The sequence below is a fragment of the Equus caballus genome, chromosome 21, assembly GCF_041296265.1.
Source record: "Equus caballus isolate H_3958 breed thoroughbred chromosome 21, TB-T2T, whole genome shotgun sequence".
Taxonomy (NCBI): Eukaryota; Metazoa; Chordata; class Mammalia; order Perissodactyla; family Equidae; genus Equus; species Equus caballus.
In genome coordinates, this window is record NC_091704.1 from 11,853,828 (window position 1) to 11,869,520 (window position 15,693).

Below are 15,693 nucleotides of genomic sequence, written 5' to 3' on the forward strand. Positions count from 1 at the left end.
ATAAAAAGTCTAGATAAAAAGTTAGACAGCTCAGACTTAGGAAAACAGACCAAAACTAGCATTTCAGTGTCAATTAACACCTAGAAATTTAGGCTCATTGAAGATGTAAGTGTGGCTATTTTTGCCAATTCGTTGTTGATAATTCAGTCAGTTACTCAACAAGTAACTGTATTTGTATTCAACGATACATATGTTCAAGAAATCAATATTGAGTTCCTATTAGGTGCAACATACCAGATAAAGAGAAAGTAATGCTAAATACAAATACTAGTTATTGGGAGACTATGGTGCAGGTACATACACATATACTCATTTTTTCCCATAAAAATAGCTATGGGGGTAAGTGTATCATCATTACTATTTTTCTGTGAGTTTAGTGCACTTTGAGCATAAATTTTTAAAAATTAAGTCCATGACTTTCAACATTATGGAATAAACACGTATCAATGATTTTATTTAACTAATTAATTAATGTGGAAATCAATGAGATGATAAAAGTGGTTCTAAGAACCACAAACCTTTTTTGTGAAACAGCGGTTTCTATAGTTCATCACTAGAAGCATTTTTTTGGTGTGGAAGATTAGTCCTGAGCTAACATCTGCTGCCAATCCTCCTCTTTTTGCTGAGGAAGATTGGCCCTGAGATAATATCTGTGCCCATCTTCCTCTATATGTGGGACGCCTGCAACAGCATGACTTGATAAACAGTGTGGAGGTCTGTGACTGGGATCCCAATCAGTGAACCCAGGGCCACCAAAGCAGAGTACATGAAATTAACTGCTAAGCCATCAGGCCAGCCCCACTAAAAGCATTTTTGACAATACAACATCAACAAAAGAATGTTAGAATACAATTGCTAGGTTACATAGAAAAATGGTTAATGTCCTACAGGGCAATAAAACCATAATCTTTGGGTTTATCTTTCTCCTGGCTGCCACTCCCCAACAATGTACAGATTAACATGTAACTACACAGTGTTTGGGTTCTAATGAAACAATAAATCATTAAGTCAAACATATATATAGTCCTAGATAAATAAATAACGCTTGTGTTGGCTGGTTAGACGATGCTAGAGTATGCCACTGAAAATGCATTCAGTCACCCTCTTACATTATTTCAAACTTTTTAATAATTTTTAACAAAATTGGTTAATAAGATTAGACCCCCAGTAAGTGGAAGAGCCCAAATTTTAATACTATTATAAGTCCAAATCTCATTTTCTTTCAAATAAACCACGTTTCCATTGAACATCCCCAGCTTAATAAAATAAGCAGGCAAGTAAATAAAAATTGCAATAAAGTGTAAAACTTGATTGTAGAAATAGAAATAAGATGTGTTGGGAAATATAGAATCAATAAGCCTTACACGAGCAAGGAATGCTACTCAGGTGAGATGATTCCAGCTCAGTCTAGAGACATGGTTGATAGTTAGGTGTAGAAGGGAAGAAAAGAGGTTCCAGGAAGAGAGAAAGAGAAGTTATACACACAGATATGAGGTTAATGGAGCATTTTAAGATTTAAAGACGGATTTCTTTTAAGATTTTAAGTGTTAAAAGCTGTAAAAAGGCTATTAACCAAAAAAGGCACTAGGTCCAGATAGGTTTCACATGGGAATCTCATCAAACATTCAGAGACAAATTTCAGCCAATTTGAACTACACCATACAATTTTTTAAAAAGAAATCTTCAGAGTTTTTGTTATTTCTTTTTATTATAATTCAGTGTAAAATCAATGCGAACTTTTGGACAATTTTGAACTCAGTTCTACCTCATTGTAAGTTGAATGTTCTTTCAAGTTCTTCCATTAAAGCATTTAAAAAGCCCTAATTGTGATGTGTTACTTTTTAATGGACCTGAATACATTATCTAATATTTTATTTAAGGATTTAGCGTTTTCATAAATGAGGTTGGCCTACAGTTTTCTTTTTAGTGATGAATTAAATTTATGAACTTAAACCTATAGGAACTCCTCTTGAGAAAAAGTATCAAAATACAGAAATTTATCTAAACCCTATAATTTTATGAGAATTACAACTTTTTAAGAGAAAAGGTGGTGATGAACATTAAATTTAGCAAAAGGCATGTAATGGGAAGATCATCTGCTTTGAAGTCAGACAGTCTTGAGTAGAGCCAGGACTAGGGAAAGGTAGGTGAGGTGCCTGGGTGACAAAATTTAAGGAGGCATTCACTCTCAGGGTCAGGCAAGGGCGGGGTTGGCACCTGAAAGTGAGTGCTTCCTTAAATTTTGCACCTCTGGGATCTCACTTCCCTCACCCTAGTCTGACCTCCTGCTCTGAAGTCTGGATCCCAGCCCAGCCTTCACTATCTCCAAGATCTCAGGTGCGTTACTGAAGCTCTTTAAGCCTCAATTATTTTCTCTGAAAAATGAGTCGATACTGTCTAGCTACCTCACAGACTGTGGGAGAATTGAGATATATTTTTTCATCCGTCAAGTAAATTGCTTGGGATAGCACCCGCGCACATTAAAATTTGTTCCTTTATCCTTGCTATCCAATCCCTCACAAAAAAGTTGCTACAGGAGAGGTAGGTAGAACCTAGATAATAATGGACCTTTTGTGCATTGCTAGGAGTTTGGATTCCACCTAGAATGGTGGGTCTCAAAGTGTAGTATCTATACCAACAGCATCAGCATCACTTGGGAGCTTATTAGAGATGTAAATTTTGAGTTTCCAAATCAGGAACTCTGATAGTGTGGGCCAGCACTCTGCTTTAACAAGCCCTCCAGGTGATTCTAATATGCACTAATGTTTGAGACTTGTTTCTTTACAAATGTGAGAATAATTGTGGCATTTTAAGCGAGAAAGGTACGTGAATGGGTTTAAATAATAGAAACCTTAATTAGTACAATTGAGTTGATGAGACGTAAGAGGGCTTCAAGACAGAAGATAGGGTGACTCGTTAGGGAGTTGTCTTGTTAAAATAGAAGGGATTCAAATCTGAACAGAAATAGTAGAAGCTATAATGAATAGGAGATGTTTTTTAATTATTTGGCTATCAGAATTAATGCAATTTTGAAGCTTAAGTGACAGTTTACGTCTTGGCCATCTCTATATCTGCAAAACTTTGGAAGCTCCATGCGTCACTAGAGGTTATCAATAAATGCTTTCCTTTGAGTGAATGAATCCAGGATATGTGCAATCCTACCTCTATTTAAGTGGTATAGATGGGTGTAATTTTTATTTGTAAGTTAAAACTTGTTCCTCTGTGTCTGGAAGATGAACAAAAGAGATGATGTTAGGGCTCCTTGGCCTTTGATATAGCAAGAAAAAAATAGACAGCATTAACTTGGAATTTTTCTTCCTATAACATTCTTTAGTTTGGTGTCTAATTATAGCAATTTGTCCAAATGTGAGTATTCTGGGGCTCATGAGAATCACTGAACCCAAGTTAACGGCACTTTGCTTTTCTTGCTAGGTATGAAGCAATGTATGACATATCCAGACAATCAATACCCAAATCGTAATCAAGGTCATTGCCTCTTAAAGACTGTGACCTTATTGGCCTACGAAGATCCTCTGGGGATGGTACTTGCCTGTGCAGCCCTTTGTCTGTCTGCCCTAAGATCTGTGGTTCTTAGGATTTTTCTGAAGTACAGGGACACCCTCACAGTCAAAGCTAATAACCAGTCTCTCAGTTACATCCTTCTCAAATGCCTCATCCTCTGCTTCCTGTGCTCCTTGCTCTTCAAGGGCCATCCCAACACTTCCACTTGCATCCTGCAACAAATGACATTGGAGTCATGTGGACTGTAGCTGTTTCCAGATTTTGGATAAAACCATCGCTGTAGTTCTGGCTTTCAAGATCACAACACCAGGGAGAAAGATAAGGCAGTGGATGCTGTCAGGGGCACATAATTCCATCATTCCCATCTGCTCATCGATTCAAGTGATTTTCTCCCTTTTGTTCACCTAGATGCACATTCTGAGCCTACGCTCCTTATCATGTGTGCAAAAAGGGCTCTGTCATCATTTCTACCTTTCCTTAGGATACTTGGGTTCCTTGGCCCTCGTGAGCTTCACCTTGGCTTCTCTGGCCAGCAGACTCCTGACAATTTCAGTGAAGCCAAGTACCTGACATTCAGCATTTTGGTGTTCTGTGGTGTCTGGATCACCTTTCTCCCCCGTATACAAGCACCAAGGGGAAGAGCATGGTAGCTGCAGAGATCTTTTCTATCTTGGCTTCCAGTGCTGGGCTACTACGATGCATCTTTGCCCCCAAGTGCTATAATATTCTGCTGAAGCCAGATAGGAACACCCTGCCAGGATTAAGTGGTAAAACAAACTCTCACAGAAAATAAATACAAGATTTTAATTCACGGACTTCATGAAACATTTAGAAAGCTTGAAAATTATATGATACCTTAAAGAGTTCTTGCCCCACATCCTGCCATGGGTAGCTACATGTTCTAACATCTTCTCCTGGTTTGGAATGTCACGGTTATTAGTATCAGATTCCTGTATATAAATCTGTGTTCTGGACTCACTGTTCTTTCATTGATTCTTTCCCTGAATGAATACCACACTGTTTTCACTTTCTCTATTTCAGAGCATGTTCTGACAGCTGATAGCACCTGTTCTTGCTTGCTGCTCTTTTTCAGTTATCTTGCGTTCATTCTTACAAATTTTCTCCTTGATTTGACTTTTAGAATTGTTTTGGCAAAGTCCATAATACACATTAAGAGATTCAGATTCAAATTTATTGAACTTAAAGACTAATTTTATTAAGAACTGACTTCTTTGCAATAAAATGTTTCCCATTCAAGAATGTGTTTTATCCCCATTTATCTCACCATTTTCACTTTATTTATCAATGTTTTATTCTATTTCGGACTGGTCATTTGGGTTGTTACATAGTGTATTGTTTGTCGTACATTTCTGGAGGTTACTTGTTGCTTCCATTGATTTGTAAGTTGATTGTCTTGGACTTCTAAGCTGTGAAAAACAATAAAATGATTCTTTCTGCTCAAGCTTTATCCTTATTGCTTTCTTATTGCATTGGCAAGATTCTCTAGTACAATGTCCAACAGTAGTCATAATTGTGAGCTTTTATTGCTCTTGGTTTTAGTGGAAATGTTCCTAAAGATTTTATCTGTTAAAATTTAATCCCACAACTAGAAGGACATGCAACTATGATATGCAGCTGTGTACGGGGTTGGGGGGGGTTGGGGAGATAAAGCAGAAAAAAAAATTTATGTTGGTGGTACATTTCTGATCATACTTTTTTTAATATTTCATATGAACTTTATCTTTTTATTGAGGTAAAAGTGATTTATAGCATTATATAAATTTCAATTGTATCATTATATTTTGACTTCTATATAGGCTACCTTGTGTTCACCACCAAAAGTCGAGTTGCGATCCAAACAAATATCTCATTAATTATGAGAGTGCCCTGTCTGTGCTTTGTACATAAAATTTTTAAATGTGATAAAATACGCATAACAAAATTTACCATCTTAACCATTTTAATTGTATGATTCAGTACTTTTAAGTACTTTCACATTGTGTGCAACAAATTTTAGTCTTTTCATTTTCTGAAAATGAAACTCTGTACTCATGGAACAATTCCTCAAACCCTCCTTCCCCAGCCCCTGACAACCACTATTCTACTTTCTATCTCTATGAATTTTACTACTCTGTGCATCTCCTATAATTGGAATCATATAGTATGTGTCTTTTCACGGATGGCATATTGCACTTAGCATATTTTCCTCAAGGTTCATCCATGTTGTAGCATGTGTCAGAATAAGAACTTTGATAGTCTATTCTCTTAGCAGCTTTCAAATATTCAATATGGTATTTCGTGTTGTGTGTGTGCTTTTTGGTGAGGAAGATTGGCCCTGAGCTAACATCTGTTCCCAATATTTATCTTTTTTCGTTTTTCTTCCCAAAACCCCAGTACATTGTTGTATATTATGTCCTTCTACTTCTTCTATGTTGGACGCTACCTCAGCATGGCTTGATGAGCGGTACTAGGTCCATACCCAGGATCCAAACTGGTGAACCCTGGACCACCAAAGCGGAGCATGTGAACTTAACCACTATGCCCTCAGGCCAGCCCCCCAATATGGCATTGTTAACTATAGTCACAATGCTGTATATTGCATCCCCAGAATTTATTGATCTTACAACTGAAAGTTTCTAACTTTTGACCACCTTCACCCCCAGCTCTGGCAACCATCAATCTCTTCTCTGTATCTTTGAGTTCCATTTCTTTAGATTCCTCATATAAGTGAAATTGCACAGTATTTGTCTTTCTTTGTCTGGCTTATTTCACTTAATATAACACCCTCAAGGTCCATCCCTGTTGTCACAAATGTCAGAATTTCCTTCCTTTTTATGGCTGACTAATATCCCATTGTATATATATATATTACATTTTCTGTATCCATTCATCCATAGATGGACGCTTCAGTAGTTTCCATGTCTTGTCTATTATAAATAACACTACAGTGAACATGGGGATGCAGACATCTTTTCAAGATAGTGATTTCACTTCCTTTGAATATATACCCAGGAATAGAATTGCTGGATCATATGGTGATTCTATTTGTATTTTTTGAGGAATCTCCACTCTGTTTTCGATGGTGGATGTGCCAGTCTACATTCCCACCAACAGTGCGCATTGATTCTCTTTTTCCACATCCTCTCCAACACTTGTTATTTCTTGTCTTTTTAACAAGCCATTCTTCAGGCATGAGGTGGTATCTCATTGTAGTTTTCATTTGCATTTATCTGGGGTGTATTGCTATTGAGTTGTATGAGTTCTTTGTGTGTTTTTGATAGTAACTAATTTTCAGATTTATTATTTGAAAATATTTCTCTCATTTTCTAGGTTATCTTTTCATTTTGTTGGTGGTGTCACATGCTGTGCAGAAGTCCTTTAGTTTGATGTAGTCCCAGTTGTTTAGTTTTGCTTTTCTTGTTGCTTCTGCTTTTGGTATTAAACCCAAAACATCATTATCAAGACTAATGTCCCAGAGCTTATCCCCTATGTTTTCTTCTAAAGATTTTATGGTTGCAGGTCTTACTTTTAAGTCTTTAATCCAATATGAGCTGATTTTTCCTAATCATATCCCTAAAGATTAGTGATGCTGCACATATTTTCATGTGACTGTCGGCCATTTGTACAACTTGTTTGGAGAAATGTCTAGACAATTCCTTGATCATTTTTTAATCAGGTTGTTTTATTGCTGCTTTTGAGTTGTAGTCATTTTTATATATTTGGATATATATATCAGACAGTTGGTTTACAAATATTTTATCTCATTCCATAGGTGGTCTTTTCACTCTCCTGATTGTGTCCTGTGCTTAACAGAACTGTAAATTTTGATGTTGTCCAATTTATCTCTTTTTACTTCTGTGGCCTGTGTTTTTCTATCATATCCAAGAAATCAATGGGCAAATACAATGTCATAAACATTTTCTTCTATGATTTCTTCTATCAGTTTTGTAGTTTTAGCTATTACGTTTTACTTTTTGATACATTTTCAGTTATTTTTGTATATGGTGTAAAGTAAGCGTCCAACTTCATTCTTTTGCATGTCCAGTTTTCCTAGCACCATTTAGCGAAACAAACTGTCCTTTCCCTATTGAATGACCTTGCCCCCTTGTTGAAAATCATTTGCCCATATAGGTGAAGGTTCGTATTTGAGCTCTCTGTTCAGTTCCGTTTGTTGATATGCCTGTCTTTATGCCAGGGCTGCACTGTTTTGATCACCATGCTTTTGAATTAAAGTCTCGAAATCAGGAACTGGGAGTCCCACAGCTTTATTCTCTTTCAGGACTGTTTTGGCTATTTGAGGTCCCTTGATTCCATATGCATTTTAGGATAGGTTTTTCTTTCCTGAATAAATTCCAGTGGGATTCTGGTAAAGATTGCATTGATTCTGTAGGTCACTTTCAGTAGTATGGACATCATAATAACAGTAAGTGTTACAAACCTGAACCCGGAATATCTTCTCAGTTATTTATGTCTCCTTAATTTCTTTAAGCAGTGTTTTCTATTTTCTCTGGACAACTCTATCAATTCATTGGTTAAGTTAATTCCTAGATATTTTATACTTTTTGATTCTTTTTGTAAATGGAATGAATTTGGACCCTTACCTGACACAATATATACAAAAGTTAACTGAAAATATATCCAAAATCTAATGTAAGAGCCAAAATTGTAAAATGCTTAAGAAAATCTGGGGGTGAAGCTTCATGGTTTGCCAATGGCCTCTTGGATATGACACAAAAAGCACAGACAACAAAAGTAAAAGTAGATAAATTGGAATACATCAATATTTAAAAGTTCTGTTCATCAGAAGACACAACCAACAGAGGGAAAAGACAAACTATGGAATGAGATAAAATATTTGTGAACCATCCATTGGCTAAGCAGTTAATATCCAGAACATATAAACAATGATTACAATAACATAGTTTTATATCTCTTTTCAAAAGGAGCCCACATAAAAACTGTATTATTTACTTTGGCACATGCCAGAAATACACAAATAACCATCCGTACTCTTCACTTAGATTGTTTCATTCTCCAATGATTTTATAGGATTCCTGACAACGTCATAGTTGCGTGTGTCGAGGGAGAGGTAGCTGAGGAACAATCCCCTGTCTCTAACTGGGATTGTGAGCCGGCTGTGTATGCAACACCCTTGTGCCTTCAGAAACCACCCAGGCCCAGTTTCTGTAAATATTAATTCCCCCTGGTTGTGGAGTGTTACAGGGTAAATTCAACCTTAGGGCTAGGTGGTTGAGATGACACCCAACTCATGATCATTGGCTCACCTGGTTACAAAATGCCAAAAGCTGTTTCTCAAAGGGAAGATACTTACTTGTCAAAGAGAGTACAGCTGTGCTGTCAAACCTTAAGGGTCATTCTTCTGAAGAAGGTCCCAGGGCTTCCTGACATTTTTATCTAGGAGAGGTAGTATGATATAGAAATTTGTCCCTCATTTTGGCATCCCTCAGACTACTACACCTCAGGAAAGTTCATGGAGATATTAGCCCTCTGAATTTGACTGGTATTAATCCCTGAATATCTGACACAAAATGAGTCTTACAAAGTCATCAATTGTGTTATACATTTTTAGGTCTCTTCCCCTCTCTGAATGAGACTTCATTAATGTCATGGGGATAGTAAAGCAATCTATGTCCTGTCACTTATTTATCCATGTAACAAATACTCATTGATCACTTCTTTCATGTCAGGCTGTTTTATTGTCTCTGGTGAGACAATAGTAACCCAAACAAAGTCCTAGCCATCAGGGAGCTTACATTCTAGTAAAACAGACAAAAAATATAATATAACAATACAGTGCAAAATCATGCAAAGAAGGGTTACAACGTGGATGCAGGGGACAGAGAAGGGTGAGTGCCATTTGGATAGGTTACTCAGGGAAACACATTAGGGCAAGCTTACATTTAAAAAGAGATAAAAAGGAAATGAAACAGGGTCTACCACTTTCAAGACTTGATCTTGGGCTTCTCAGTGTCTAGAATGGAGAAAAATTAATGTTTGTTGTTTAACCCACCCAGTCTATGGTATTTTTGTAACAGCAGCCCGAATGGACTAAGGTAAGTACTCTATAGTGCTTGGAGGCCTGAGACCAAGTTAGAAGACTGGAATTGTGTGTTGACCACTTCATTTATGCAGCAGTCATCAGGGATATGGACCCTTGAAAACTCTTAGGGGCTTGCCCAGATCAATCCGAGGAGGTTATCCCATTCCTCTCTTACACTCAGAGCAACTGCAATTGCTGTCTTTAAGTGATAACATCTCTCCCCAGCACTCTCCTCAGAGCCTTCGCTACATTCTTATTCCAGAGAGTATACATTAAAGGATTCAGTGTGGGAGTAACGATACTATAGAACACAGAACCAACTTCGCCTTGCAATGGTGTGCGCTTGGACCTGGGCCTCATATATGAGAATATGTAGGCACCAAACCAGAGGGAAACCACAGTGAGGTGAGAGCTCCAAGTGGCAAAGGCATTTCTCTTACCCCCAGCTGAATGCATCTGAGTGACACTATGGAGGATGAAGATGCAGGATGTACAAATTGGAAAGATGGGGAGGAGGAGAAGCAGGACACTGCTGACGCACACAGTGGTCTCATAAGCAGTAATGTCTCCACGTACCAACTTCACAACAGCTGGAAACTCACAATAGAAAGGGTGGCTTTTTAGAGGCCCACAGAAACGGAAGTGCATCAAGGACACTGTGTGAAATAGGGAGTTTATGGATGATCCCAACCATGACATGACAGCCATCATCGGTCCCACCCTTCTGTTCATGAGAACAGTGTAATGCAGTGGATGACAGATGGCAACATAGCGGTCATAGGACATGAGAGCTAGGAGGAGACACTCCGCACCAGCCACAGACAAATAGAGGAAGTGCTGGGTCACACAGCCGGCAAAGGAGATGGACTTCTTGCCAGATAGGTAGTTGGTAGCCATCTTGGGGACGGTTGTGAAGACATACATCAGATCCATAACGGAGAGCTGGCTGAGCAGCAAGTACATGGGTGTATGAAGCGGGGGATCTGCACAGATGAGGAGAGTGGTGAGGGTGTTGCCACTCACTGCAATCAGGAAGACCATCAGGGTCAAGGAGAAAAGAAAAAGGTGGGTGAGGGAGTCATCAAAGAGACCTTCAAGGATGAAGTCTGCCAGGGAGGTCTGATTCCTCTGCCACATCTCCCCTTTCTGTGTCCCTTGGGAAACAGGAAGTGGAAAGGAAGAGCGACATCAGAAATACTGGGGTTCAGCATACCTCACAATATGACCTTTTGATCTACAAAAGAATCTTTGAAGAAAAATTTTTCTATTTCTAATTATACAGCAGGTCAAATTGTTGAAGTAACCATTTAGAAAAAGTGAGAACTTCAAATTTCTCTTCACAAACATGGTCACTCTGAAATTCTAGAATCTTCTGGCCCCTTTAAGTGCCAAACTTCAAAACAATAGTCTCTCCTCATTAAGTAAGAGATATATAACCACCTATATATATATTTTATAAGTACATATACACACAAATACACTTTTATAAAATATGTAAACACATATATACAGTTTCATATTTTTGTAAACATTTGTACTTTTATCCTTATGTATACAATAAATTTTCTATATATTATATTTATATGTATAAATAATACATGAATACTATTTTTGCTTATTATACCAGTCAAGGTTTAACCAGAGAAGCTGAACCACTAAGAAATTGAAAGATACGTAGACATATACATTTAATAGATTGTATGGAAATTTGGCCCTGTGAAAGTGTGAAAGCTGGTTAAGCAGTCTGTGTGAGGCTGTTACCTTTGTGTCTGATGCTGGACATTGATAGGCCTTGTGGCAAGCAGTCACGAAGGGAAGATGGGTATGAAGTGTGGTAGATCAATTGCAGGCTGGAACCCACATGCTTCAGCTGTGACCCTGCAACGTGGACTGAAATTCATGTCCTTTCTTGCTGTCTCTGGAATTTGTGGTATGGCTATCTTGTGGAAGCTGGGGTCCTTCTTCATGAGGCTGAACACACACACCTGGCCCAGAAGTCACAGATGCTAAAGGAAGGTTGAGGGCAAGGTAGAGCCAATCTCAGGCCCAGATGCTGCTTCACAAGAGTGAGGTGAGGCAGCATATCACCAACTTTACGGTCTGTAAACAACACAGCAGCTGCTTCCCTTCTGCCTCGACATCTCCCTGAGAATCTTTCCTGTGGCTCCTCTTAGCCAGAAACACACAAACGTGGGAACTCTGGGAAATGTAGTTCATCCTAGCCACATTGACACATTACAAAGCGACCAGAGTCCATCCCATGTCAATTTGGTACACATACACATCTCCTTAAAGCACACTTAATCACAAAATAAACAGGACAAAGTCATCCTCCTGCCTAGCATGGTATAACTATCCTGCATACAACCAAAATCATGCCAAACATTCATAAAAAACAGGGAAGAAATGCCCATTACTATTGTCCACAGAATGAGTCCTCCTATCCACGTGCTAACCTATTCTGTGGATGTCAGTTAGGACTCTTCCTCAGTCACTCCTGTTCATGCAAATGGACCCACAAACAAGGTAGCCATGGAAGACATGATGGAGGCTACACATGGACTCAGCAACATGGACTTCCACTCACCAAGTTCCACTGTTGGGTGCCCAACCTGCCAGCAACTGAGACCAAGATTGCGTCCTTGATACGGTATTACTATCCAGGAGAACAGCCAGCTACTTGGTGGTAGAGTGGGTCAACTGGATAACTTTCATCGTGGAAGGGACAGTGCTTTGTTTTTATTACAATAGACGCTTACTCTGGATATAAATTTGCCTTCCTTGCGTACAGTTGCTGCCAAAAAACCACCTGTGGACCTATAGAATGCTTTACTCACCATAGTGGTACTCCATGAAACATTGCTTCTGCCTAAGGAACTCATTTCACAGCAAATGAAGTGTGGGAATGGGCCCATGCTCATGGAATCCACTGGTCTTAGCATATTCTCCATCTTCCTAAAACAACTGGCTTAATATGATGGTGGAAAGGGCTTTTGAAGACTCGGTTATGGCAACAGCTGGTCGGAAACACCTCATATGGCTGGGACAATGTCCTCCAGGATGCAGTAAATCCTGTTAATCTGCATCTAATTTCTGATGCTGTTTCTTCCATCAATCAGTTTCTCGGGACCAGGCATCAATAGGTAAAAATGGGAATGAGTCCTCTCACTATAAAATTTATAATTATGATCCACCAGGAAAATCTTTGCTTCCTGTTTCTGCACTTTTAGGCTCTGCTGCGTTAGAGGTCTTTGTTCCAAAGGGAAGTATTTTTCTACCAGGTGACACAACAAGGATTTCATTTACTGATAATTGAGCCTGCTACCCTGCCACTTTTGGCTCCACATATCACTGAATCAACAAGCTAAGGAGGTACTATATACTGGCTGATGTGACCGATCCTGAGTAGCAAGGGGAAATTCAGTTGCTACTACACCATGGAGATAAGGAGGAGCATGTCTGCAATGCAGGAGATGTTCTAGGGAGCCTCTTTGTGATGAAAGTCAGGGGAAACCCATAACCACCCAATTCAGACAGGACTACTAAGGGCCCAGATCATTCCGGAATGAAGTTGGTGTCACCTCACCTGACAAGGAAGCTGACCAGCTGCACACTAAGGGAATATGAAATGGGGAGTGAATGAAGACAGCTGTAAACACCAGCCGTGCTCATGTGAGCTGCTGCAAAACAAAACTGTAACAGTACAGCCCTTTCTTCCTTGTTTTGATATGAACGTTTGGTTCACATATATTAACTAAATATTTTTGTCTTCATCCTCTCCATCATCACCTTTTCTAACATACGATATAACAAAATGGTTAGATTCATATCTCGGTATTTAAGTTATATGACATAAAAGGAGGGGTATGAATCAGATAGGAGTAAATGAATTTTGCCTAAAAACCTAAAAGGATTTTGTATCCTCTTATGGGGAAAGGCACAGTGTCTTTTATATCCTCTTCTTGAGAAAAGGTTAACATGTTTTTCATTGTATATGGAAAGCTTTATCATGTTAGGTGGAAGGAAAACTCAGTACTGTCTTTATTTGGAAGTTAAGAATAGTTTAAAGAAATATGAATAGGTGCCAGGTTGAAACATAATAAAGCCATTGTACTTATGTACTTAAAAACAAACAGGATATGTGTCCTAGGTAGACCTGAGAGCCTTCAAATTATAGATCAGGCTGATAAAACTAGGATTATAATATTTAATCAACCAAATCTCCCAATCAGCCCTGTATCTAATTCTCATATGCACACTTCTCAAAATGAGAGTTGGCAGCCATGGTGAAGCCTAGTGCAAAATACTAATCTACATTGATCCTCAAAATATCCACTCTATCCCTCTTTGTGTTTTTCCTCCTAAATGTTTCCCTAGCTCTCCATGCATTCCACACTATCTACTTAGTTTCTAAAGTGAAGAATTCAGAACAGAACGTATTCTTTAAAGTATAATTTGACCATAAGAAAGAAGTCACATGTATTAACTCTCTCCATATTAATGCAGCCTAGTATCATTATATTGGCTGTCACCTCACACTGTTATTTCAAATTCAGCTTCTTGTGGACTAAGGGCCCAAATCTTCCGCATTCCCCCTGATCGCTCCAGCCCTAACCAGACATCCACACATTTCCCTTTTACTAAAATATTCATATATTTCCTATCTCTTTCCTCATTTTTTTTCCCATTTTTCTCTGTAAATCTCTGTAGCGTAACTTTTCCATCATCTGATTCATGTCGTCTCTCTTTCTGCCCCAGGTAGCTTTTATAATAATTTCCCATTCCAATTTGCAGCTCTCAACTGGCTTTTTTTTCCTCTGCCTCATCAGGCAGCTTTCCTCATGAACTGACTAATATCACCTTCATATTTAAGGAATGAGGACATAAACTGACAATGTCAGAGTGTGCGCCAGTTTCTGAAAAGGATTTCATGGATACCTGAAACACCAACATTACCTTACCTGAAATTTCCTCTGCAGAGGCTTGTGGGCAGAACAAGTATAGAAGTGAAATAGAGAGGCCAGGATAGGCCCACGCTGACTCACACATTGGCTATTGGTCATCCAAACAAGTCTTTTCTGAGGTGCTCATCAGACTTCCTTCTCTAACCCTGGAACTCTCTTTTTACTGGTGGAATGGCATAGACTATATTGTCCTCCACAGTCAGCACTGATTATGCTAACTATCCTAGTGACAGACCATCATCAAGAGCAAGAGTGCATGTAATTCTGTAAGGCTCTGGCAAGGTATGCTCAGGTTTTGAGCTCCATCAGCACACGCCAGGATAGATTAAGTAACTGGACTTCCTTAACGTCTACTAGTTGGGTCTTTGAATCATGCAAATGCTTCTGCTGCCTCTAAACCTATATTTCAGATGCCTCTCCATTCCAAACTGGCCATGCAAGCTTAGGCAATAAGAATTTCAATTAATGTTACCTGATTAAGAAGCTACATCTAACACCAGCTTAATCATCAATGGGCCTAGAGTCAAAAGAAAATCTGTTTTGTGTTTTCTGCTATTTTGAATCGTTGAAGGCACTCTCTTCTTAGCTTTATACCCCCTTTTCTATTTAATAAAACCAGAATTTGCCTTTAGCACTGGTCTTTTTAGAATTAGCCCCTTCATGACTCCATGAATGTTTTCTTATCAGGAATGAGACTTGGTCTGAAACAAGGCAAATGTGAGGGAAGAGGAGTACTGTCTGTGAGAAATGAATCAAGCCATAGTCCAGAAGACCTATGATGATGTCACCTGAGGCAAATCAAAGACACTAAGTAGATGGCATCAGAGATTCCAACCCAGAGGACACATCCTGAATCTCTTCTGAAAACCATTACTCAAGATGCCAATTATACTTGTATGCACGGAGATGAGCATTCCCAAAGGGCTTTCCTGGACTCAGTCTGTAGAGGTCAGGAGAACTAGTTATCTCAATGAACGTGGCTCTGAAGACAACATGGGGACATCTTCTCTAAGGGTCAATTAACCGTGGAGAGAAATATTCCCTAGAGTCCCTGGCTTTTTTCCATCTTGGAACCAAGTTCTCTGTACTCTTTTTGTATCCAACCCTTGTGAGAAGACAGTGAGAAAGATCTAGCCTCTATTACCC

The 15,693-nt window shown here is 38.8% G+C and overlaps 2 protein-coding genes and 1 long non-coding RNA gene across 3 annotated transcripts in view; 2 read left to right on the plus strand and 1 right to left on the minus strand.

The window, feature by feature from the left end:
• The window catches only part of LOC138919976 (odorant-binding protein 2b-like), a gene marked incomplete at its 3' end in the record, with an annotated part of 73,474 nt that overhangs the window by 11,172 nt on the left and 46,609 nt on the right, over positions 1-15,693 (plus strand). The gene's annotated exons all lie outside the window — the stretch shown is intronic.
• Positions 1-15,693, plus strand: part of LOC138919742 (uncharacterized) — a 33,616-nt gene that overhangs the window by 9,951 nt on the left and 7,972 nt on the right. The window lies entirely within an intron of this gene.
• Positions 8,431-10,735, minus strand: LOC138919885 (olfactory receptor 2AE1-like). Its single transcript, XM_070246488.1, has one exon. The coding sequence runs from the start codon at positions 10,718-10,720 to the stop codon at positions 9,785-9,787; it is 936 nt and encodes a 311-aa protein (XP_070102589.1). The 5' UTR covers positions 10,721-10,735; the 3' UTR covers positions 8,431-9,784.

Excerpts from the sequence above, each read along its gene's own strand:
- LOC138919885 (XM_070246488.1), bottom strand. The coding sequence starts at position 10,720 with ATGTGGCAGAGGAATCAGACCTCCCTGGCAGACTTCATCCTTGAAGGT.